We start from the raw sequence: 26,892 nt of genomic DNA, 5'->3' as shown, positions 1-26,892 counted from the left end.
GCCATTTGTTGTTGTCATATTGTTGGAGCTGCATTCATCCAGGCAAAAGGAGAGGATTCCATCGCACTCCTGGGGCAGAATTTTACTGCCCCGTTTCAGCGGGATGGGGCTGTAAAATGCGGCGAGACATTCTAAACCTCACTGGCTTTGGTGGGAATGTAAAAAGCCACTGCCGTAAAATTTCGCTCCTGGACTTGAAAATGCTTTGGTTGGTCGGAATGTAAGTTACTCACCACAGAGCACAGAGGCTTGAATTTTTTTTTCTTTGGGTGTGCACGATTGGCGGGCCCAGAAGCAGACAGGAAATGGGCCTCTGGCCGCGATTTGATGCTGGTCAGCCAATTAACAGCAACCAGTGTGAAATGCGTGCTGAGAAATGCTCAGTGCTGCCAGGGTAGGGGCGGGAAGAGGGCAGGCACTGACCTAACTGAGGATGCTGGTGAGCGCTTCTACTGAGAGCTCCCTGAAGGCAGACAGCTGCCCCAAGGAGCTTCAGACCTCCACACAATATAGGAAATGACAAAAGTGCTGCAAAATATGTCCATGCAGCACATCCAAGCACCTGAAAACAGACCTCATAAAAACCCAATCCCCAGATATCGCTTTTTAAATTTTATTTCCACACAAAGATTTCATCCCGCCCTGGAGCGAGGTTTGAGCAAAAATGTGAAGGCCGCCTGGGAGAATGGCCCGTCCACATTTATGGTTGGCAGACGGGCCATGTAAAATCAGTGTTAATTGCATCGTTAATGGGCTTAATTGCCCACTTAATTGTCAGCGGGTGCATCTCCGACTGCTGCGCGTGCCCATCAAGCGAAATATCACGCGAGTTCACGATGACATCGGGATGCTCGCCCTACGTCATCTAGCATTATTTCACGTCTGTTCGGTTTGGCTGCGTGTCCGCCCTTGGGATGTAAAATTTTGGCCAGATTCTCTGACCTGTTCTTGTTGCTACAGTATTTATGTGTCTAGTCTAGTTAAGTTTCTGGCCAATGGCAAAGTCCCCCAAAATATTGATGGTTGGGGATTTGACAATGTTGATGCTGTTGAAGGTCAAGGGGAAGTGGTTAGATTCTCCCTTATTGAATATGGTTATTGCCTGGCACTAGTGTGGCACAAATGCAACTTGCCTCTTATCAGCCCCAGCCTGAAGATCCAGTCTTCCTGCATGCGAGTACGAACTTGCTTCATTATTTGAAGATTTGCGAATGGAACTGAATACTGCAATCAGCAGCAAACACCCCTACTTCTGATCTTATGTTGGAGGGAAGGTTATCATGAACCAGCTGAAGATGTTTAGATGGTTGGACATAGGAGAGTACCCTAAGGAACTTCTGCAGCATTATTCTGGAGCTGAAATGATTGGTCTTCAACAATTGCAACCATCTTCCTTTTTGCTAAGTATCACTCCAGTCAGAAGAGAGTTTCACCCTTGATTCTCATTGATTTCAGTTTTACCGAGGCTCCTTGATGCTACACTTGGTCAAATGCTGCTTTGATGTCAAAGGCAGTCACTCTCACCTCACCCCTGGAATTCAGCCCTTTTGCCCATGTTTGCCCTAAGACCATAATGAACTCTAGAGCCAAGTAGTCCTGGTGGATCCAAGACCACATCAGCAAGCAGATTATTGGTGAGTAAGTGCTGCTTGACTGCACTGGTGGCAATAGCTTCCATCAATTTGCTGATAACTGGGAGTGGACAGATGGGTCGATAATTGGGTGGATTGGATTAATCCAGCTCTTTGTGGACTGGACATACCTGGGAGATTTCCATTTTGTCAGATTGACGCCAGCGTTGTAGCTGTACTGGAACAGGTGGGGAGAGGCACGGCTTGATCTGGCGCTTAAGTCTTCAGCAACATAATTGGATATGACAGAAATTCAGTCATTCATGGAGACCACCCAGCAAACTCTATTGGATTTGCAAGTGGCCTACCAAGGTGGTAGTCCCCCACTCATGGTAATTCTGTGCCCAATCGAGGGACCCAGCATTGGGAAGGGGCGCCTGCAGAAAGACACCCCCCTCCCCCACCACCAAACACTTGCTGTCGACCCCTGCCCCTCCAGCTGACAATCCCCTCCTGGCAGGTGACTCCTTCCCCGTGACCCCGATCCCACCCATACTCATCTCTGTTTGAGGATCCACGGCTGATCCCTCCTGCAGGACCAAGTGTAGTATCAGTAGTGACCACCTCTCCCGATGGTTCTGCCGATACTGGAGAGCTGCCAACTTCTGAGTGGCCAGCATGTCTCGGGCGTGAAATTCCCACCCTACTCGGGCCTTAATCAAGTGGGAGGCCAGATGTTATCCAGGTAAGTGCCTGATTACCTGGGAATTACATCTGGCCTCCCGGAGAAAACTGGCTCAAGATTCCCATTGTTTCTCCAACCAGTGGGTGAGAACCCCTTTGTAATCTTTAAATTTTGCCCATTGCCTTTGCTGAGCTGTTTCTTGATATCTCATAGAGTGAATTGAATTGGCTGAAGACTTGCTTCTGAGATGCTGTGGATCTTGGGAGGAGGCTGAGATGGAGCATCCAAGGATGTCTTTTGCATTCACATTCTGGTACAGCATTGAGAATGGGGACATCCATGGACCCTCTTCCTATAATTAGCTGTTTCATTGTCCACTACTAAACATGACTGGATGTGGAAGGACTACAGAGCTGCAATCTGATCTGTTGTGGGCTCACTTAGCTCAGCCGATAGTGTGCTGCTTCTGCAGTCCTGTGCTGCAGCTTCACTAGGCTGATACCCCAATTTAGTTTGGTGGTAGTGCCACACAATGTGATGGAGGGTGTCCTCAATATGAGGGTAGGACTGTGCGGTGGTCACTCCTACCACTACTGTCATGGACAGTTGCATCTGCTTGGTAGTTTGGGGAAGATGAGGCCAAGTAAAATTTTCTCATGTTGGCTCCCTCTCCACTTACTGTGGCTCAGTCTGTTGGCTATATCCTTCTCAGCTTGGTTAGTTCTGGTGCTCCTGATCCACTCTTGGTAATGGACATTGAAGTCCCCTGCTCAGAGTACATTCTGTGCCCTTGTCACTCCAAGTGTTTCTTCCAAGTGGTGTTTAACATGGAGGAGCGTTGATTCATCAGTTGTGAGGTAGTGATCAGTAGGATGGTTTCTTGTCTGTGTTTGACCTGATACTATAATACTTCATGGATATCTGGAGTCAATGTTGAGGGCTCCCACCTATCTACATAACACTGCGCTGCCATGTCTGGAGAATCTGTCCTGTCGGTGGTCCTAGCGCCTCATCTTGGGATAATACAATGAGATGGGAAAAGGAAGATGTGTTGCAATGGTTTCCAGGAGGGAACATCTTTTTACAGATGACAGTTGCCTATATATTGTGTCATAATTCTGTTGTGCAGAGTATGCCTTTGTTTTACCATGTAAGTGTAGCAACAAGATTAACAAAAGAAAGATACGTTCTGTGCATGAGCATTATGCTTCCACATTCCTCTGTCATACTCCTTCCACAGATTTTAACCCCAAAATACTTCTAGCAATTTCCTCAACTGCAACACCTGCTTGAAGTTTGCAGGCCCATCTGTGATGTGATTGCAATCCGATAGTCATGTGCAGCTTTTCCTGAAAACATGCACAAGGCATAGAGATGCTAGAAAACAGAACAGAGCCTGAACAGGCCACCTTACATTTTTGTTTGAGTGGTCCTTTACATCATTATGTCCATTAATGCAACACCTATGGAGTTTATGCTAACCGTTTTTGGCTCTGAGAATGTTAAGAATCATAGCACAAGCTATTTGTGTGGTCCACAAAGAATGCGCCCAATTGCTTTTTCTGCAATAAAAGTGAAGAGGAAGTGTCCTCTGCATACTCCCTGAGATTGTTTCAGCTCACTATCTTTTGAATAATGGCCTCTAATATTAATGCTGTGCCCAAAGATGAGTAAAATGGCTTTGGCTCTGCTTCTGATACCTGAAGTTATTTTTTGTAAATTTCTCTTAAGTATTTAGGACCTGGAAGGCTCTTGAAACTATGCAACTTCAAACCAGACATGTTGCAATTCTGTTCCAAAGAGGGTCATCCTCCTTGCTCCCACCTCATGCAGCAAGATCCTTCCTATATCTACTCATTGAATGGGTGCTTGTGCTTCTCTTCCTGCAGCAATTACTATGTAACAAATGTTATATGACCACTTTCCTCTCTAGCACACCACCTTCTGCTGAACAGGAGATCTCCATCTTTTCAAGAACAAGCAGCAACTCTTTAAGAGCTACTGTCTAACTGAATTTCTTTACCCAATTGTTCACTGCCCAGTCTCCATGTGGCTTTACTTAATGTGCGGTGAACCTATTAAAACTAGGTGAAGGAGCTAGCCTTGCAAAGTTTGACAAATTCAGACTCCCACAAAGTTGGCACAGGCTCATTTGTGGTGTGGGCAAATGTAGTCCTTATTTTACTGCCAGTGCTACACTGATCCAAGAAGAAGAATAATTGCAAGATTTGCATTGGTCATTTACTTACCAGGCTTTAATCTACAGTCAATTTTACTTAATGGACAAGCCAAATAACATTAGAACTGCATTGCTGCCCAGTAGTAATTGTTGAATCATTTTAAAGTATACTGTGAATGACATCCTTGCTGTTCTACTGATCATATCCTGTAGCTTGTTTCTTTTCTTTGTAAGAGCTAACCAATTAGTTCCAATCCCCTGTTCTTTCCCTGTAGACCTCCAAATGTTTCCTTTTCAAGGGAACACTTACAATAATTTGAATTAGTTATTTATTAATCAGAATTTGATCTGAAGTCAATTTTGCTGAATGGATATAGGCAATAACAGTTTCAAAAAGGAATTCCTGTCAAATATTAAGCATTAGTATTATTTTGAAGTGGAATTATAGAAAGAGGTGAATATGGTGTACCTAGTTTTTCTTTCATTTGCAGTGATGTTTATGTAAGCCGCCTCTTCTCTATAATGTTAAAGCTTTGACTTCCTAACTTGAAATCTAGTCTTTATTTACTTTCATGTGGGAGATTACCCATGAGCAAAAGCTGGCCCAGTCTTAGCTGATTAAACTGGGAAGAGAGATAACCAACTGCAGAGGCTTTCTGCACAGCTCCAACGTGCCTCTTGGTCAACTGAAGCACATTGGTTTCTGTGGAGACATATACTGACCGACTGGGCCCTCACTCCTTTCAACCAAAGATGATTTTTGGATTCAATATGCTGATATGCTGAAGGTAAATTGAAGAAGGAAGAGATTTTCTTGTAGGTAAATGTGAGTTAAATAGGAAACAGCAGTCGTTTGTGAGCTTGTTGCAAGGATTTGTTATTCTTTTCCTATTTTGGTGATTTAGATGCTGAATGTTGCCATTTCATTTAATCTTCAGCTAAAGTTCATGTGTTACTGCTGCTGATTTTTCATTAACCAGTCTCATTGTGTTTGCTGAGTTTTGTGTTATGAACAGGAAATAATTTACAATACTGATAGATATTCATATGGCATTTGAAAGGTAGCAGTAGTTTTACTGAAAATTGGAAAGTAAATTGAGTTATGACAGGGATAAATAATGACATTTTTGTGAACTCCAAAAAGGCTGAAAGTTAGTGCATGAATCTGGGGTCCTGAACTGTCCGGATTGCAATAATGTATGTTGACTGCATCTGTTAACTAGAATATGTCCAAGAATGAAACAGCATTTTTAGGATTTTCCTGCAGCTTCTGACCTTGCTGGGATCTTGAGGCTATGAGACCCATGAGTCAGGGAGCAAACCTGCTGCTGTGTGGACTTTGCAATAGAGAGGAGAGCACAAATGAGCATGCTTCTCATCCAGTTCACTCCTGATTATTAGAGTGTCCCTTTTAATTGGCCAATTTTGCTCACCTTTAACTCTGCCCATCTGAAAAGACCCTCCTCCCACTTTGAAAATTCTCACATACCAAGCAGCTGTATTGTGAAGAAAACCCTTGAGAAAATGGTGCACTTTCCAACAAGTTCTACCACCTCAATCCTCCCCCATCACCCACCAACATCCCCCATCATCTGAGACCCACCCAATATAACTATTCCTCTCCCCTCTGTTACCTTTGAACCTCACCCGTTACCCTTGAGCCTATAATCATCACCCTCCACATGCCTTCTCTCCCCTCTGATCCTAGACCCATTATCATCCCCCATGCCCACCCTGACCCCTCCCATTATCCACGCCACTTTTATGTCTGTTTCCATGTGTTCCCCCATGAAACCATCTGCTACCCGACTATGACCCTGGACCCAGGCCTGCCATACCACCTCATCCCACTACCCATTGTCACCGTGACTGTTCTCTCCACTGCCCAGAACCCTCAATTTGACCCCACGACCCCATGGTAGATGATCTTTGGACCTTCTCTCTCTCTCCTCTCTCCTCTCTCCTCGCTCTCATTCACCATCCCGGCCTGGAACCTAACTAACTCCCATTCACAAGACCCCGACCCCCAACAAGCATGGTCATTCCCTCCCTGCCACATCCCTGCACCCTTGCCTTCCCTCCATGGCTCCATTCCTACCCTGGACCCCCTCCCTTTTTTAGCCAGCCTCTGTGCTCCGTGCCCCTTAGACTGCCATCACCCGATCATCACCTTGTTAAACAACACTCCCCAAAGAGGGAAAAAAATCAGTGGCTATTCAGTCCAACTCCAGCAAGTTGACTACCTCTTCTGCTGCATATCAGTTATATGCAACTGTAAATCTGAAGGTACCTATTGCTCACCTGCTGATAACTTAAATGGGAAGGGGAACTTAATTCTGGCGAGCTGGCCTTTTAATGAGTATGCATGACATGGAGATACATGCAAATGCAAGCATCCAGAAGCTTCACACATCTTCAAACTTACTTGAACTTAATTGCAAAATTGCTCTTTGGCCTCCTGCTCAATTGAGTTTCCCCACCTGCCTTGCTTCCTGCTCCTGAAATTTACTTGGATAGAATTTCGGCAATGGTAAATGAAATTCAGATCATATTGCAGAACTCGCTGTTAAGGGGATTCTTCAGATACTACAGCTTATTATCATTAGTTGGCAAACTTGTATGCTGAGACATCAATGATAAGACCTGAACTCCATTTCCAACAACTGTCCAAACATGCAATTAAAAAAAAAGTAGAATATGTTGCTGCTGTGCTTAAAGCAATGTTATCGTGTACTAATAGGAAGTATGTGGAGAGGACATTTTGCAAAGGTGGGTACAAAGAGGTATGCATGCCTATGATGCTATGAGTCTATGTTCCTGCTATTAAGCAAATAGAGTCACAAGAGCATGAAATCTAACAGCAGCTTTAAGGGAACATTGGTATAGAGACACGCAGGATGAAAACGTGATGAAGGTTAGTTATTCATAGCAAGGAAGACTGCAGAACATGGTGAGAAAAACCATCTAACACTCTAACCGATAAGGGATTCAAATAAAGGCTGTTGTCGCAGCTATGGACCGAACAATGTTTACATTTTTTAAATGAAAGTATGTTTTAGTCCTAAATTTTATTAGCATTGTTGTTATTCATCGTGAATCCTGTTGGGTTCCTTATCTCATCAGCACAGAGGCAAATATGATTCAGACCATGATATTCTTAGTAGACTGAAAATGCTAATGAACTGAGAAATAATTACAGTTAATAAATGCTAAAAGCTACAATAAAATATCCACTTAACTGAAGAAATTAGAGGGATGTTCTTTCTGGGTACTATTAAATAAAGTATTTTTTTCTTCTAATAATCATTTGTAGTTGATTAATTGTAATTTTAATGTTTGGCTGCAAAATTGCTTGCAGAGCACCTGATTTATTTATTATTTGTCAAACAGTGCCAGAGCTGAAATATTTCCATGTTTTCATTGGCTATGTTTAGCTTTTCACCACATAAAGAGTTTTTTATGTTGGATGCTGATTTGAACCCTTGTAGCTTGTGAAAATAATCACAGGATAACATGTCCTTTGATTTTATTTTTCCTTCACTCCCACAGGGAAAACGTTGAACACCTGCTTTGGCAGGAACTGTAGAGCCTCACCTTTCTGGGAATTGTTGGGTAATTTATTTCCTACCACCCTGTGCCAGCTGCTGCGTTTTAAAGTCTGGCCAATGAAGGAACATAGAAACAGAAGTAGGCCATTTGGTCCATTGCGCTTGTTCAACCATATATTAACCAGGGAGTTCAGTTGCTTCCCTTTTTCAGTATATCCATTATATCCGTATCTGAAGTATATCCATATCTGAAGTAAGTATTTATGTCCTTCTTGAAAACTCCGATTAACTCTACATCAATAGACACCCAGAGAAGTGCATTACACCTTTGTGCAACGTTTTAAAGTTTTTTTTCTGGATTCATTCTTAACTGACTTGGTTTGAATTGTATAATTATGTACTTGTGCTCCTCCATTATCCCATTAATTTGCAGCATCACTTCAACACTTGAATGAGATTACCCCTTAACCTCTTATCCCAAGGAGATATAACCCAATTTTGTCTGATTTCTCATTCTAATAAATCCCTTCATCCCAGGTGAATTGCCATTAGATTTCCTCCAAGGCCAACACATACTTCTGACCTTCCCAAAACTGAGAATATTATACTGAGAATATTCTAACTGGGATCTCAAAAACAGTAGTACTTGCTTGCTTTTATATCCTATATATTTTAGAATGAAGTTCACCGTCAATTATCTTTTTTAGCTGCCTTTTCACCTGTGAGCTAGTTTTAAAGCTTTTTAATATATCCAGACCCTTAAATCCCTTGGTACATCTATCCAAACCAATATGTTGCATTTATATTATGTTCTTATATGCCATGCTTAAATTCATTGTGCATTACCATGCCCACTTGCATAATCTAGCCTTTGCTCTTTTGCCATGTTCTGCTTTTCTTTACAGTTCAGTATATCCCTTTGCTTAAAACCTGCAAACAGGATGTGCTATTCTCTGCTTTCAATGTGAGGTCCTTTCAATGGCTTCCTTCTCCTGCTCAGTAATCCTCCTGGCTCCTTACTGCTGTGGGGGATTGAACACCATGACACACTTCAAGCAGGGATTCCTGATTTTGCAAAAATTCTTGCCTATCATGTTCAATCTCTTGTCCTGTGAATGGTGCTGATAGAAATGCTGAAGAGGAAAAGCTTTACAGTAATACTGATTTTGGTGGCTTAAGTGTGCTGACAGTTCACATGAAACGCAAATGGAAAGTATGTACACTGCCAGTTCGCTCTTTCTGGTTCTTACTCATGATTATTATAACTTTTTTCTGTTTGGCTTTAAACATGTTGCTCAGGAAATAATACTGAATGCATAATTTATTTGACTGATTTCTTCCTCTCACTGCCTTCATTTATTTTCCACTCCACCCTTGCTACACATAGATGGAGCGTGCACAGTTCACACTCCACCTATTTGTCCCTGAAATTTGCAATTGAAAGCCTATGTTTGGCATCGGACCCTATGTGCCATATTTAAGAACCTTTCCTCACGCTTCAAGTGCATGTGCTATTCGTCCATCACAGTCCCGCCTGCAAATTACATGACACAAGCCTTGGGCTTCAATGGGGTTGCTGAGGTTCCTCCCTTGTTTTTAAATTTTGGACACATGCTTTTTCAGGAGAGAAATGGATGGCCAACAATTTAAAATTTGCCTCCAGCATCTCTTCAACAAGAAAAAACTACATAATTTACACAAAAATTATTATACCCTGTTAATCACCAGGGGTCTCCCGAGAAGGAACACATTCCACTTATTAACAATTAAAAGTTTCTTCAAATGACCACAGTTTAAGTTTTAGATTCTGACTTTGCTTTATTTTGTGCTGTTGAAATTTGTCTTTCTTTTTGTTCTGAAATAAATAAAATAAAACATAGCAATAAAAAATCTCTATGAAAACAGCTGCAAAGGTATCTTGTAATCTAAATGTTGAATAGTTCACTATTAAAGACATACTTTATAATATTTGATAACAAGTGTTAATCAAAGCTTCTTTGAGGGGGCAAACCAATACAAAAGATTGGCGTAATTGGTAGAGAAGGTTGTTGCATATGAGATATTGTGATTCTCAGATACATTTTGTCATCCAGTGCTTCCTACAGAGGGCAATGGCAAAGTGTAGCCAGCAGGATCATGTATCATTTTTGTGCTTGCTGTTGGGGGTTGTCATTTTTTCTATTTGTGTGGGATAAACATCTTCTCTGCAATCTTTTAGCAACTGCATGTACATTTCTTCTGTCACCATTGCTGATCAGATGTTTTTACTCTCTACTTCTTGTTTGGACATAGTAGTGTAGTGGTTGTGGCATTGGACTAATAACCTGAAGATTGAGTGCTCAAATTGCAATATGGCAGATAGTGTAAGATTTATTGAATTTAATTTCACAATGTGTGTTGATCACCCTGAAAATTGCTGCATTGTTAGAAAACCAACTTTTTCACTGATGTCCTTCAGAGAAGGGAAATGACCTTTCCTACTTGGCCTGGTTTACATTTGACTATAGTTCCATACCATTTGGTTGATATGTAATGCCCTCAAGCCAACTCCTGTTGGGCAATAAAGGCTGCCTTGTTAGCATTCCAAGAACATTTTTAAAAAAAATGCAGACCACTGGGAACCTGATTGCACTGCAACAATACTTGCATAGCAATGTGAATGGGGTATTAAATAGAGTAATGTTTCTTTGAGAGAGTACTTGGAGAATAATGGATGGCTCAAGAGTTGTGTTTAATTGAGAGGTTGGTTGATGTCATGAACTGAAAAGAGTTTATTATTGTCAACTAACCTCCAAGATTACATTGCTGTTTTGTACTTCATTTTTTCTGTCTACTTTTTCTATCTTGACATTTGATCTCTTTGCTATTTGTCAAATGAATGTGCTCAATGATTATTTTTAATAAGATGTTCTGACTTACATTTTTCATAACTCAACTATGCTCATAATGTTACTGAATCAAAAGTTGATCTGGTCTCTCTCATAAACCCAGAAATTATTGTTGGCTGAAATTAGGGATTCAGGTTTAATGCATTTGTAAGGCATTCTTTGCTCTTTTAGCAGAGGTGTTAATTTAAAATAAACAAATTAACATCTCGGTTTAAATAACATACAGAAAGTTACCATGTAGGCTGATTTGAGTCTTAATCAGCTAATATTGGCAATATTAATTTTTAGGCAGGTGGCTGGTTAACTCAGTTGGCTAGATGGCTAGCATGTGATTCAGAATAACACAACCTGCACATGGCATGCTGCCACCTCCCCACCTTCTCCTGACCTGTTTCGCATTTTGTGGGGTAAGTGCCTCATCCTGCTCCCACTGCTATTTTACCCATGGCAAGGGGAGGCCTACGCCAGGCAGGTGGATTGGCAGCTTTCACTGGGTGAAGTGGTATTGGGCAAGAGTGGAGTGAGAAGCCTCCTTTGGGGTCCTCTGTGCCCATAAGAGGCACCTCCCCTTCCCCACTTCCCAAGGTCAGACCACTACCCCCCCAACCCATCCTTGGATTCTCAAACCCACCCCCCCTCTCACACCCCTCATTGGGGTCTGCCAGCAATGGCCACTGCTCGAACAAGGCGATGCTGGGACTATAGAGCTACCAGCCAATCTGATTGGCAGCTCTAAGGCAGGGCTTCCTCATTGGAAGTCTTGACCTGAGCCAATTAATGCCCTGCCAAGCATAAAATGGCTGCAGGGCAGCTGGCCTTTGGATGGGTGGGCTCCTAATTGACATTTTATTTATGGAGGCGTTAGGGATGCCTCATAAAATCCAGCCATGATTTGCTTGACAGGTTCAGTGCCACATATTCAGCTTATTCAATGCCAAATACTTTATCCAGGCTTTAATATGAGGAGATAAAAACAAAAACAAAAAACTGCGGATGCTGGAAATCCAAAACAAAAAAAGAAACAGGAAGGAAACACCTCATTTTCCGACTAGGTACTTTACAGCCTTTCGAACTGAACATTGAGTTCCACAATTTTAGATCTTGAACTCTCTCCTCCATCCCCACCCCCTTCCCATTTCTTCCCCCTCCTTTTTGTTTTTTCCAATACTTTATATAATTTTTTTCTTTTCCCACCTATTTCCATTATTTTTAAATGTATTTCCACCATTGTTTCTTTCTACCTTTTAGTATTCCCCCACCAAGACTATCTGTACCTTATCTGTCTTGTCTTATACTCTTAATTAGCACATTCCTTTAGATAATATCACCACCTTCAACACCTCTTTGTTCTTTTGTCTGTGACTACTTTTGGTTATCTCTTCCTATCACTGGCTTCTTGTCCCAACAAACCCACCCCCCCCACCTTTAAACCAGCTTATATTTCACCCCTTTCCTAATTTTACTTAGTTCTGTTGAAGGATCATGAGGACTAGAAAGGTCAACTGTACTCTTCTCTGCCGATGCTGCCAGACCTGCTGAGTTTTTCCAGGTATTTCTTTTTCTGTTTTTGTTTTTAATATGAGGAGATTTGACAATAAGGTGTAAAATCATAAGTCTGATATCTTCTCCAGCGTACTCCACATCAGGTTGTTGTAGGCTGAAGACTTCACCTTGGCAACTATTGCCATGCAAGTCCACTTCAAGCCTTGTTTTGGATCTCTCAGAAAGAGCTTCTCAAATGCTGGGATTGAAAGATTCAATAGACTAAGGCATTCCAAATTCTAGTATTGCTTTATATTAAACCTATCTATGCTTTTAGCATTAATCCTAAAGTTATCCTCCTTTCTTACCTATTTAGCGATCAGTGGAAATAATCTTTCACTATTTACTTCCCTAATCCTTTTTACAACTTTAAATTCTTCCATTAGATCTGCCCCTGAGCTTCTCTGGTGTGACGAGTACTGTTTTAATTTTTCAAGTATCTCATGTATGCCCCTCATCATCATCTATAGACATAGCTTGCACTTTTTCTAAAGCTCCAATATCCTTTCTAGAATGATGTTCAAAGCTGTATACATGATTCTTCCCATGATTTAACTAATCAGGTTAAGAGTTACATGAAAATACCTGGAAAAACTCAGCAGGTCTGACAGCATCTGCGGAGATGAATACAGTTAACGTTTCGAGTCCGTATGACTCTTCACCAGAACTAAGGAAAAATAGAAAAGCGGTGAAATATAAGCTGGTTTAAGGGGGAGTAGTTCAGGTAGAGCTGGATGGAGGGCCAGTGATAGGTGGAGATTGCCAAAAGATGTTAAAGACAAAAGGACAAAGAGGTGTTGGTGGTGGTGATATTAGCTAAAAATGTGCTAATGGTGACATTAAGGCTAGAAAGCAGGACGAGCAAGGTACAGATAGCCCTAGTGGGGGTGGGGTGGGGGGAAGACATTGAAATAGGCTAAAAGGTAGAGATAAAACAATGGATGTAAATACATCAAAAAATAATGGAAATAGGTGGGAACAGAAAAATATATATAAATTATTGGAAAAGGGGGATTGGAAAGGGGGTGGGGATGGAGGAGAGAGTTCATGATCTAAAGTTTTTGAACTCAATATTCAGTCCAGAGGAGTTACCTGCTTGTTTTCATGATCAAGCCCCTGTATGTAAAATCCCCAAATCCAATTTTATCCTTATTTCCCACCTAAAATCTTGCTTTTAAAGACCTGTGTATCTTTACCCCTAGGTCTTTCTATTTCTCCACTCTATTCTATTTTTATTCTCGGTTTTTTACAAACCATCTGCTTGTTCAGGTTGATATAGATAAATCCTTGGCATTAGGAGAGCAGGAGGCCTTCGTCATGTCTTGGTCAACATCTTCCTTCAAGCAACACCATTGAAATAGATTAACTAACTCATTTATCTCATTTGCTGATCATACGTTGGTGGCCATGTTTGTTCATGTTATAAAAGTAATTCATTGGCTGTGAAGTACTTTGGGATATCCTAAAGATGTGAGAAGTACTATACAAAACATTTTTTTTCTCTTCCTTCTATAACCCTTTGTTTAGCACATATCTGCTCACTATCAGAGTCTGCCTATCTTCTACTGTAGCCTCCTTGTTCCTCATAGTTTGTGATGGTCCTTAATTTGGCCAGGAAGAAACATACCAAAAAGGGAATCAAAGTGGCAAAGAAAAAACTTGAAAAGAATGTAGCTGCAAATGTTAAACACAATGGTAAGGAATCCTTCCAATATGTTACGTTATGATCTCAGTTGAAACCAGTAACTTTTTTACAAAAGCACAAATCTGAAATCGCAGCCATTTACTGAAAGAATGAAACACAAGATTCCATGGTTTAAAACAAAAGAATTTTCCTATACAAGAATAAAACAAAGCAAACACTAAGTGCTCCCTTACATAACCACCTATGCTCTAAAACCCAGAATTAACATAAAGTAAACATGGATTAACAGGCAAATTGCAGTAAGTTATGAACTATAAATTGTACATTAAATGGCATACAACTAAGGCAGATTTTACGAATTGGCTGGGCAGATCACTCAATATTTATGTCACCTCCAAAACTCTGTCTTCCTCATGGGGATTTCAGCTCCTCTTCTTCTAGAATTTAACTTGATCATCAGCTAACAGCAGTGTGCAATCAACTTCGGTTCCATGGGCATAGTCTTCACTAAAAATAGCTCACGTCTGCCTCCTCAGCTCTGCTTACATTGGTCTGGATGATGTAGGTCCATTAATGTTATCTTCAAGTAACAGAAATAGTTGCAACAACCATAACTTTGCTTGCTTTCAGCTTTGGATGTAGCTTCTGTCATTTTCAGCCTGCTCGTACTGCACCACTGGACTCGGATCTACTGAGCTCTGATGGCCCTGTACCCTGTCCCCTTTTAATATAGTTTCAACCAAAAGTTTTGGTTTCCAATCTCAGTTTCAGTCTTCATTTCCTTAGAAACTGGAAGTCAGTTTCCCCTTTCAATTAGGGTGTTACGGACTGGAGAGGGATTAATTTAATCAGCCCTGGTTTCTCCTCTTACTAACTGTCTGTAAACATAAAGGTGTTTTTCTGATTTTCCCCTTTATAAGTGGTGTCGTGTTTTCCCCAACCCTTCAGTTTGGGAGTGATCCAATCCTTTATTAATAACCCCACAGCAATCTCAAGGTAAGGTAGAATGAGAGGGTTGGTTTATTGTACACACACAAATAATGCGAGAAAGGGGTTTCCCAAAGTCTGCCCTTTTTGTACTCGTACAATAAAAGAGGGATAATGGAAAGAAAGTGGTACAGGGCAAGACCATGATAAAAAACATTAGAGTTATGGTTTCACTTGAGTCCAAAGTCCAGTTGCATATTCCTTCAGCAGTTAGCAGGCTGAAACTGTTACAGGCTGATCCAACTTTCCAGAAGCGAGGACTTCCATGATATAAGGAAGAGATGAATGAATCTTGTAGGCACCAATGCAGGAATTCCAATATTCCAGTAATACAGGGCAGAATTTTTCCAATGGCGGGCAGGCTGGGCAGGAGCGGCCACAGAGGTGATCGCCGCCTGTGATTGGCTTCGTGTTGCCATTTTACACGGTGGGTCAATTAAGGCCAGCCCAGTGTAATAAGTGAGCGGTAACGCTTAGTGCTACCTTTGCGGGCTTGGGGAGAGGGAGAATAAGGGCTAGCGCTCTTTCACGCATGCGTGTGAAAGAGCGCTTCAATTTCCCTGAGGCACGGAGCTGCCTCAGGGAGATTGAATCGACGTTCAAAAAATTAAATGAAGGGTTTAAAAATTTATTTAAACATATCCCCTGCTGCCTTGTTCTTCTTCAATTCTCACTTTCATTCTTGGACTTCTTGTTAGATGTAAACTATTTTGGGATATCCTACGGAAGTGATAATGTTTTATATAAATGTAAGTGATTTTTTTTTCTTGTTTTCCTGCTTCATTTCTCTTTGTCACATCACACTTTCCTCACTCTTTTACTTTCTATTTGTCTTTCCTCTCCAATTTGAGAGGTTGAATGGCCTTTTTATATTACTATTTTCCTTTATTTCTTACTTTTTTGCTCTCTTTAATATTTTGGTGAGTTAGGAAGTATTTAGGCAGACAGCTGACCCAGAAAGCACTTGGTATATAGAGGATTAGAAAGCATTTCTCAGTCTATAGAAGGGTTAGAAAGTATATAGGGTAGACAGTATACTGGGTGAGGCTAGCAGGCATGTGGACCAGGTAGGTACAAACTAGAGTGCAGGTGACTCCGGTTGACTGGAGGTTACTCCAGTTGAATGGGAAAGCAAGTGGTTGCACAAAACCTGAGATTGAAGGGAATAAGAGGCTTATAATGTTGTCAAAGTGAGTAGTCAACCTGAAGATGAGAGAATTTTAGAATTCAGCAAAGGAGGGACAAAAAATTGTTGGGGAAATAATAAATAGAATATGACAGTAGACAAGCAAGATAAATAAAATCAGATTGTAAACATTACTACAGGTATGTAAATAGGTAGAGATTATTAAAAGTAAATGTAGGCCCATTAGAGGCAGAGACAGGTGCAATTATAATGGGAAACAAGGAAATAGTAATACGTTAAACAAATACTTTGGGGGGATTGGGCGGGAGCAGACGTGGGCATGGGCACAGCTGATCGCTGCTTGTGATCGGCTGGGCACTGCCATTTTACATGGGCTGGCCAATTAAGGCCTGCCCAACGTGACGCGCACCTGGAAGCACTCCCTGTGCGGGCAGGGTGGGGTTTGCCTGAGCTGCCTCAGGGAGTTAGGTTCCCAAAAATTTAATAAAGGGGAAAAAATTTTTTAACACATGTCCCCTCATGTGAAACTATCACATGAGCTGGGACATAAGTATTAATTTTATTAAAAATTTTTACAAAACTTTAAAAACCTTCATGAAACCTCATCCCGCCCGTGGATGAGGTTCAATGAAAAATGCGAAGGCATCCTGGGCTCAGTTTATTGCTCTAAGTGATTATTAACTGGCCTTAATAGGCCTTTGACAGTTTGGCGGGCACGCAGCCAACTCGGGGATGCGCCTGCCAAACCGAAAATCTGAATGATGCGCGATGACATCGGGACGCACGCCAAATGTCACTGCGTGTCATTTTACGCCTCGGTGAGCGGGCCCCGCCCATGTTCGTCAAGCCGAAGATTCTGCTCTTTGTTTCTGTATTCATGAGCAAGGCACAAATATCATTCTGGAACTCATATAAATCAAAGGTCTATCAAGAATGAGGACCTTAAAGAAGTCAGTATAAGTAAAGAAATTGCACTAGTCCTGGCATCGACCCAATGGGCTAAATGGCTTCCTTTTGTACTGTAAGTTCCTATGATTTCTGTGAAATTAATGGGACTAAGTGGTGACAAATCCCCTGGACCCTAGAGTTTTAAAAGAGGGAGCTGCAGAGGTAGTGGATGTATTGATTTTGATGATCTATATTTCCTTAGATTCTAGAACACTGCCCAAGGATTGGAAAATAGCAAACATAACCCCATTATTTCAGAAAGGGGAAATATAGGTCATTTAGCCTGATATCAGTAGTAAGCAAAAAGCTGGAATCTATGATTAGGAATGTGGCAAGAGTACTTTCCTTAATCATGTTATGATTTTCTGATTCAGCATGGACTTATGAAAGGGAAACTAAGCTTGACAAATCTGTTGGAGTATTTTTGGATGTAAAATCTAGGGTGGATGTGGTATATTTAGATTTTCAAAGAGCATTTGAAAGGTGTCATGATGTTTATTACATAAAGTTAGGACTAATGGGATTTGGGGTATTATTAGCATGGATTGAGGATTGGTTACTGGTCAAAAAATGATAGTAGAAATAAATGGGACGTTTTTGGGTTGGTGGTTCCCTCGTCCTCTAAGAATCACCTGGTGCCATAACCTCACTCAGTATTTATTTATCCTGGTTGAAATATCTGAGCTGGTGAAGAAATGTGGTGCAGAGTTAGGCTAACACTCATGTCCACAGTCCAAAATGAGAAACCAAGATCTTTGACCTCAGCCAGGAAGCATGGCTGCGTGCCTTCTGAGTTTGCAGCGTTGATCTTGTGGATCATTGTTGGGCATTTCATAAGTTTCAGAGTTTTTGCCTTGCACAGTTTGCCATAGTGTCCAATCCTGTCACATTGGCAGCATTGGACTTCACTTGCAGGACATTGATGTGAAGGTGCTTTGCACCACAGAGCTGGCATGGTTGATCTGCTGGCCTGTTCTGGTATTGCTTTCCCTATCTTAGAACGTCCCTGTGTGTCTGTTGCTTAGCTAGCTGGATTAAGGGTTGGCCTCTGCACCATGTTTTATCCTCTCCCCTTAAGACTGTCCTGTGCTGCTGATGGAGTTCTGACTGTCTAACTATCTGGATTGCCTTTTCCAGGGTTGGATCTTACTTTTGCTTGCAAGTGTTCTGACTTTTTATTTAAACCTGAAACAATGCTGCACCTTAGGAATCTTTTCCTCCCAAGTCCCAAATTTTGTGATTGGTTTGGGCCTTGGATTAGTCTGAATTGACTAGGAAGTGTGGAATTGTGATCCATGTTAATTTTTCAAAGTGCATGTGCAGCTTTAAGAGCTGTCTGAATTTTAAGATGGTGTCGCCGTGTGCTCAAAGATGAAGGGATTTCCTGCGGTTACTGGTTTTGATCGGCTCCGCAAACTGGAGATGGCGCTCCTCTTGAAGAAAATTTTTTGACAATGGCTGCCTGGATCAGCTGCTTGCCGACTTCTTTTGTTCAGATTTGGTCAAATTGAAGCTTCTGCTTGCTTTTTCACTGAGCTGGACAGTTGCGACATTCCTGAAATAATTAATTAGTTCTTTTTTTATTTTGGATGTGCGCGGATGCCACTTTTTCAGGATTGGACCCGGGGACTGGGTTTTAGCGATGAGTTTCTTACCAACGGCACTTCTGACGCTGAAAAATTAGTTTGGAAATGACAATCGGTAGGCAGTTCTACTAAGTGTTCATATGATGTGTTATTTTAATGAAGGACATAACGTGCTTAAAATAATTGGGTTACTGGTGCCATTGCTAATCTGTACAGCTAATATTACTAACAGTAATTTCAATGTTAAGTTACATAGGACAAGTTTAACAAATTTTAATTAAATTGATCTAAATTTTATTTTCATGCATCTACATTCAGAAACTTTTCTGCTTTTGTTTTAAAACTAGTGACACTTTTGCTCTTTTTTAAATGACTAGATCTGCAACAATTGTTTTTCCCACATGGCTGTTGTAACAGAGCATTTTTGTGATTGTTCCCTCATCCTGAACTTTCACCCCTTTCTCATTCTCATTTTCTGCAGCCATGCACTTGCTTGTGATGTTTGCTGTAAGTTGTTTGTACTCTTGAATTGGAAAACCAGCTTCACTGGGGCTAACAAATACCTTCGCTATGGTGCCTGTCTTTATATCACAGCATCACAGAATTGTCACAGTGCAGAAGGAGGCCATTTGGCCCATCGTGTCTGCACCGGCACTCTGAATGAGCATTATGACTTAGTGCCATTCTCCTGCCTTTTCCCCATACCCTTGCATATTGTTTCTATTTATATAATCACTTAATGAACTCTTGAATGCTTCTATTGACCCTGCCTCCACCACACTTCCAGGCAGTGCGTTCCAGACTTGAACCACTCGCTGTGTGAAAAAGTATTTTTCTCACATCACATTTGCTTCTTTTGCAAATCATTTTTAATCTGTGCCCCCTCGCTCTCGATCCTTTTTATGAGCAGGAACAATTTCTCCCTATCCACTCTATTCAGTTCCCTCAATGATTTTGAACACTCCTATCAAATCTCCTCTTAGCCTTCTCCTCTCCAAGGAGAACAGTTCCAACCCCTCCATCTACCTTCTTAACTGAAGTTTCTCATCCCAGGAACCACTCTTGTAAACCTCTTCCGCATTCTCTCCAATGTGTTCACATCCTTCTGATAGCAAGGTGCCCAGAACTTTATGCAATACTCCAGCTAAGATCTAACTAGTGTCTTACATAAGCTCAGCATAACCTCCCTGTTTTTGTACTCTATTCCCCTATTAATAATACAGGATACTGTATGTTTTATTAACTGCTCTCCATCAAGGTCCCTCTGCTCCTGTACCATCTTAAGAATTGTATCCCCTATTTTATATTGTCTGTCCATGTTCTTCCTACCAAAATGCTTCACCTCATACATCTCTGCATTGAACTTCATTTGCCACCTATCTGCCTATTCCACCAACTTGTCTATGTCCTTTTGAAGTTCTACACTGTCCTCTTCACAGTTTACAACATTCCCAAGCTTTGTATTATCCACAAACTTTGAAATTGTCCCCTGAACACCAAGATCTAGATCATTAATATATATCAGGAAAAGCAAGGGTCCCAATATCGACCCCTGGGGAACTCCACTACAGACCTTCCTCCAGCCCAAAAAATATCGATTTACCATTACTCTCTGTTTACTATTACTCAGCCAATTTTGTATCCATGTTGCTACTGTCCCTTTTATTCTATGAGCTATAAATTTCCTCACAAGTCTGTTGTATGGCGCTGTATCGAATGCCTTTTGAAAGTCCATGTATACCACATCAACAGTATTACCCTCATCAACACTCACTGTTACCTCTTTAAAATACTGCAGCAAGTTAGTTAAGTACATTTTTCCCTTAAGAAATTCATACTGGCTCTTCCTACTCAATCCACATTTTTCCATGTGACTATTAATTCTATCCCGAATAATTGTTTCTAGAAGCTTCCCCACCACTGAAGTCAAACTGACTGGTCTGTAATTGCTGGGCTTATCCATACAATCTTTTTTGAACAAGGGCGTAATGTTTGCAATTCTCCAGTCCTCTAGCACCTCCCCAGAGTCTAGGGAAGACTGAAAGATTATAGCCAGTGCTCCTGCAATTTTCACTCTCACTTCTTTCAAAATCCTTGGATGCATCTCATCCGGTCCCAGTGCCTTGTTAGCTTTAAGTTTCGACAGTTTACCCAACAGTTCCTCCTTATCAATTTTAACCCTTCTAGTGACAGAGATTCCTCCTTTGTCACTGTGGCCTCGGTAGCATCTGCTTTCTTGTTAAAGACAGATGCAAAGTATTCATTTAGCAACTCAGCCAGACCCCCTGCCTCCATGTGCAACTTCCCTTTTTGGTCCCTAATTGACCTTGGTCCTCCGCTTAAATTTTTTGAGTTGATGGTAGGCTTTGGGATTCCCCTTTAAGTTGGCTGCCAGTCTTTTCTCATAATCCCTCTTCACTTCTCTTATTTTCTTTTTCATTTCTCTTCTTAACCTCCTGTATTCCGTTTGGTTCTCAATTGTATTTTCTACTTGACACCTGTCATAAGCACATTTTTTCTTCTTTATCTTAATTTAAATCTCCTTTTTCATCCAGGGAGCTTTGGATTTGTTTGCTCTACCTTTCCCTTTTGGTGGAATATACCTTTACTGTGCTCAAACCATTTCTTCTTTGAAGGTAGCCCATTGTTCAGCTGCAGTTTTTCCCACCAATCTTTAGTTCCAGTCTATCTGGCTCTGTTTTTGCCCCATTGAAGTCCGCTTTCCCGCAGTTAATTATTCCTACTCTGGATTGACCTTTTCTAACCTTTGTCATCCTAAATGTTACGATACAATGATCATTGTCTCCTACATGTTCCCCCACTGACACTTGATCTACTTGGCCCACCTCATTTCCAAGAACCAGGTCCAACAGTGCATCCTTCCTTGTTGGATTGGACACATGCTGGTGTAGAAAATTCTTCTGAACGCAATATAGGAACTCTTGCCCCTCTTTGCACTTTATACTATCATTGACCCAGTCTATATTCAGGTAATTGAAGTCCCCCATTATAACTACTTCATAATGTTTGCATCTCTCTGTAATTTCCCTGCAGATTTGTTCCTCTATATCCTTCCCACTAATTGGTGGCCTGTAGATTATACTGAGCAATGTAATTGCACCTTCTTTATTCCTTAGCTCTTGCCAAATTGATTCTGTCCTTAAACCCTCTGGGACATCCTCTTTCTCCAGCACTGGAACGGTCTCCTTATCCAATACTGCCACCCCTCCTGCTTTCCTATCTTTTCTGATCACTTTGTACCCAGGAATATTTAACACCCAGTCCTGCCCTTCCTTGAGCCAGGTCTCTGTTATCACCACAACATCATATTTCCACATGGCAACCTGCGCCTGTAACTCCCCAACCTTATTTACTACACTCCGTGCATTCACAACATATGCACAGTGATCCTGATGTAGACTTCATGACTTCCCTCCTTACTCTGACTCCTCCCATTAACTTAATATAACTTCTCTAGTGCTAGTGCTTTTTGTCTCTCCCAGCTTTTTGTGCACCCTGGTATTCAACTACCTTACTTTTATGTGTGATGCCTTCCAGTGTGTCCCATACCTTACTGAAGTATGTCCTGCTAACTGTCTTTCAGACATTGATGAATGTGACAATGACTACAATGGTGGCTGTGTTCATGAGTGTATCAACATTCCAGGCAACTACAGATGTACTTGTTACGATGGCTTTATGTTGGCGCATGATGGTCATAACTGCCTGGGTGAGTGACATCACTTTGTATTTTGTTTTTTTTTAGTTTGTCTGTGATTTATGTTCAGTGTTTATTTCCTAAGATGAAAATAGAATGCAATTTTAATTTTTTTATTCTTCAGTGAAGCAAATATTCTGTGAATGTAAGGATTTGTATTAGAAATGATCTTGCAGCTGTAACTGCATCTCTCCATTGTACTTTTGAGTGTGAAGATCCTTAATTTTCAAGAACAGTTATTGCAAATAAGGAAACCAGGATTCTCACACTTCCCGTTCCAGCATGACATTCTATTTATAAAGTGCCCATTGTTGGACTGTGGCTTAAAATACACCTGAATACAGCACTTAATGTGAAGAATAGAGTAAATGTCCCCTAAGCTCCCAGCGATGAATCACATTCAAAGTGAGCACAGGTTGAAGAATCAATCCTAAAATATTGTAGCCTTAATTTCTGACCCATACGGCCTTTGTGACTTATTGATGAGCCTGCAGGCTGACATAAGAAAATACAAATATGAGGAAAAATTTGAAAAATTTGGCTTGTTTTGTTAGAATGGAGGAGATTAAGGAGTGATCTGACAGGAGTTTAAAAGTATGAAAGTAGATTCCAGTCATTTCTATGGAGGTTTTCCTGATACCTGACCGTATCTTTGGCAGAAACCCTGGAGAAATGGTATAAACTGTTGTTCCTTTATTTCTTTGGGTTTTCCACTGATTTTTTTGCTCGAGTTGCAGCTAGAAATCAGAAGAGCTAGAGTGAGATGGCGTGGGTATCAAATTAACTATAAGATTTAGGGCAGCGAGCTGGAGGGACTGTTTTACACAAGGGTTTGTGACACTGCTGAATGGGTTCAGAGTTAGTAATTGAAGCAGAGATCAAATGCAGAATTTTACAGCTCCTCCTGCCGGCAGGATTTTCCAGTCCTGCCGAAGTCAATGGACTTCTGAACGGCTCACCGCATTTTACAGCCCTGTCCCACCCCAAGTCATTATTTAAGGCTGGTCAGATAAGTGGCTGAAAAATGAAAGCATACGGGGTTAAGGAAACAAGAGAGGTATGTGGGATTAGAATTATTACTAATGCAGAGGGTAAATACCAACTCAGGCTGGTTGGGCTGAATGGCCTGTTTCTGCATTATAATTTCAATGTAATTCTGAAATGCCAAATCAGGACGTGTACAGAGGAGCATTGGGATGGCTAGCCAAAAAATATCAATCCCCATCTAGTTCACCTTCTACTATCCTGGTTGTTAAATGATACAATGATAATGGAGTTGTTGATTAATCAAAGTAACCTATCTCTATCAATTAGTTCACAATAGTCACATGACACATGCAAAAATTCCAGAGGAGGAGAGCCTTGAGAACCATGGGTCCAAAGTTGCTTTTTAAACATGCTGCACTTGCCACATGTCATGTCTCAAATTACTCATACAGTGTAACCCAAAATCTTATTTGCTGTTGTATTTTCGTTTTGGAGTAGGTCTTGAATTTTCGGTTTAGAGGCATGATTTGATGGCACAAAGCCAACCTGCTAATCACAATTACCTCACTTGCAATAGCCCCCTCCACCAGTAGTGTGCGTCTTCCACACAAAGTTGGTTTGTGGAGCTGTACATAATTATGATAATAAACTGATTTTGGAAAATTGAAAATAGAACACTTCCATTAATTGCCATTTTCTAATCAGGCAGGGGAGCTTAAGGCCAAAGATGTGTAGCACCAACTGAAGTAAGCCACATGTCATCCCTGAGGTTCTTAGTTTTCTTTGGAAATCAAGGTCATCATTGATTTTCCGGCAAAGCAGTGCTATGAGTGAGGTGGCATTGTTTATAGCACCTCACTTGTGCTGGTAGGGCTATCCCATTATAACCAAACCAGCTAAATCCAATTACTTAGTTCAGTTTTCCATCAAAAGTTTCAGCTCCACATTGAATAAAATATGGGGCTGGATTTTACGGCTCCTCCCACTGGACCTGTTTTCAGCGGAGGGGCACATGCAGATAAAAGAAATGCGAAGCCCACAACCTTCTACCCACCCCCGAGTTGTCCCCCATAACACACTAAGTAAGCAGGTGCTGAAATCGGCAGCCCATCTGCCATTTTAAAATAATTAACAGTCAATTGAGCTTGTTACCAAGCCAATTGACCAGAATAATACACTGCCCATGCCAAAGAACGGTTGGCATGGGCAGGCGGGCAAGAGTGGGTAGGCCGTTTTATTTTACTGACTTCTGGCGCTGCTGGGACTGATAGAGTTGCTAGCCAATCAGATTGGCCGGCTGCTCTCTAGGGCAAGATTTCATCCTACTGAGGGGCGGTAGTCCTACTCTGCTTGTTTTAGTCCGCCAGTAGTGCATTATGACTTGGGGGTGAGGTTCTTTCAGGCATGTTGGCTGACAGCCGACCCTTACAACAGACAAGGTGGGATGGAGGGAGATGAGCTACCCCCCTCACCCCCCTCCCCCTGTGAAATCCAGTCCATGGTGTGATTTGGAAACAAAATGCTGGGACCCCAGGTGCTGAGAGACAGCCTCATGAAAGAGACTTGCTGACTAACATCATCGCAAATGCTTTTGGTCTTGGACCAACTGCAGTACAACTGCAACCAGGATTACATGAACTTCACAAAGTTCCAAAATACTTCGTTGGAACTTTTAAAAGTGTAATTTTAACTTTTGTCTTTTTGTTAGAAGTAAACATTTAACTGGCATTTGAACGTTTCTGAGTGAAGAATGCACATGCATAAGAGCACAGCTTTCTCTGGTTAGATAATGGTGTGGAAATTGAAGTGCAATTCAGTCCTGCCAGCTTTGTTGTTTTAAGTAAGTGGAAATCTTAAACCTTCATGATAACACTGCCAGATATTCAATATGAAATAATGGTATAACAAGTATTAGTGAGGAGGATTAGATGAAGTAAAAAAGATTTTTCCCTTATTTTTACTTCTAAGTAATATTCCAGGAGGGTATGTTGATTCTGCACTCCCAGCAAGGGGCCTTGCTTAAAAGGAGCACACAGAACTACAATATTATAGTACTGATTTAGACTCCGACTCCCTTTGAGTGAAGCTACTACTGAGAGCACAGTATCAGTGAATTCACCCTATTGTTTTTAAAAATACAATTTGCAATTGCACTGGCTGTTGGGTCAAATCATTTCTAAGGACTTATCAGAAACTCTTCAAAGGCAGTTGATTTCTTACCTGAAATATTATCCTTTTTCCCTTTGAGCTGCCCACAACTATAACACGAACGTTAGAAGACCATATTGGCCAAGCAAAATGTGTCATAAATCTGGATACTCTATGTTGGAAAGTACTACAATGGAATCTGATTTAGGATTAGCTATTGTTTGTTTTTTCTGTGTGTCGTGAGGTCAAATTTGTACTATGATGACTGTTTGAGGCTGGCCAGAGCCCTTCTACCTACAATTTGTTAAACTGACCTCTGTGAATAAGTACTTATGTAATGTATGAAAGAATATTTGCCTAATAGATGTTCTAATACAGGCATTTTCTAGTTTTGTGCTCCTGAGGTTAACCCCTCATATGTAAAACAATTGTATGAGTTCTCTGTAGAACAAGCATTTTTCTGTATAAAAAAGAGTTATAGAATTAAACATTTATAGCTTGTTTTACTTAATTAATATGCAACTTCTTGTTGGTGCTGAGCAACCATTCCATCAGGATGTGGAGGTATCTTTGCCAAGAATATGCACATGTCATGGTCAATATTCATCCTGGCTCATATATTTATTTTCATTGATGTCATCAATGCAGGCTCTCTCTTGATAGGCCTTCCAACACCTCTGGAATCCTGTTAAAGTCCAGTTTACCCTGTTGTGAACCCCAAACTTTTCCAAACTCCTCCAGTAACACTCAGCGTAGCACTTCCACTCACTCGCAGCAGCAAAAGAAAGACAAAAGCACGCCCCTGAAAGTCCCATGATCCCTTTAAATAGTACTGATGTGAGGTGTCTCATGCAACTGAACATTTGTTCCATTGGGAGTGCTTAACAAAAGGAGTTAACAGGACCTACAATGTCCAAAATGCAGGTAGTGCACCAAATCAGTGCACCGTTGGACACCGTTTAATGTAAATATCTATCCACTCTGCATACTTCCAGCACAAACACAGCATGCCACTGCTAGCACCCGTACAACCATAGCATGCCATGTGGCGCAAGTTGATAGAAGCAGTCTGGCTAATGTTTTTGGTTGTACTAAATTATTTTGATTTGGCGCTGCTGAAGAAGCAGTGCTGTAATCATTGGAGCATTCACACAAAGATGTCTCCAGCAGCATTTCACTGTACTTGGTTCTGAGAAAGCTAGCTGATGAAATGTTAATGAGCTCATCTAACAGCTTTGATGGGACAGAGGGTGGTGGCTTAGCTTCATTATTCTCACTGGGAGGGATTTGTAGCCCAGAAGCATGTAACCGAT

General features: G+C 41.2%; 1 protein-coding gene across 2 annotated transcripts in view; it reads left to right on the top strand.

Moving 5' to 3' along the window:
* scube1 (signal peptide, CUB domain, EGF-like 1) overlaps window positions 1-26,892 on the top strand; it is a 386,703-nt gene that overhangs the window by 18,845 nt on the left and 340,966 nt on the right. For both annotated transcript variants that reach the window (XM_041216271.1, XM_041216270.1), the window contains exon 3: window positions 22,331-22,456. In XM_041216271.1, the coding sequence (XP_041072205.1) occupies window positions 22,331-22,456 (126 nt within the window). The remainder of the gene's footprint in view (window positions 1-22,330; window positions 22,457-26,892) is intronic.

This window comes from Carcharodon carcharias, chromosome 21 (assembly GCF_017639515.1).
Source record: "Carcharodon carcharias isolate sCarCar2 chromosome 21, sCarCar2.pri, whole genome shotgun sequence".
Taxonomy (NCBI): Eukaryota; Metazoa; Chordata; class Chondrichthyes; order Lamniformes; family Lamnidae; genus Carcharodon; species Carcharodon carcharias.
The sequence above is the reverse complement of the archived record's forward strand: the minus strand, read 5'-3'. Positions and strand labels throughout refer to the sequence as shown.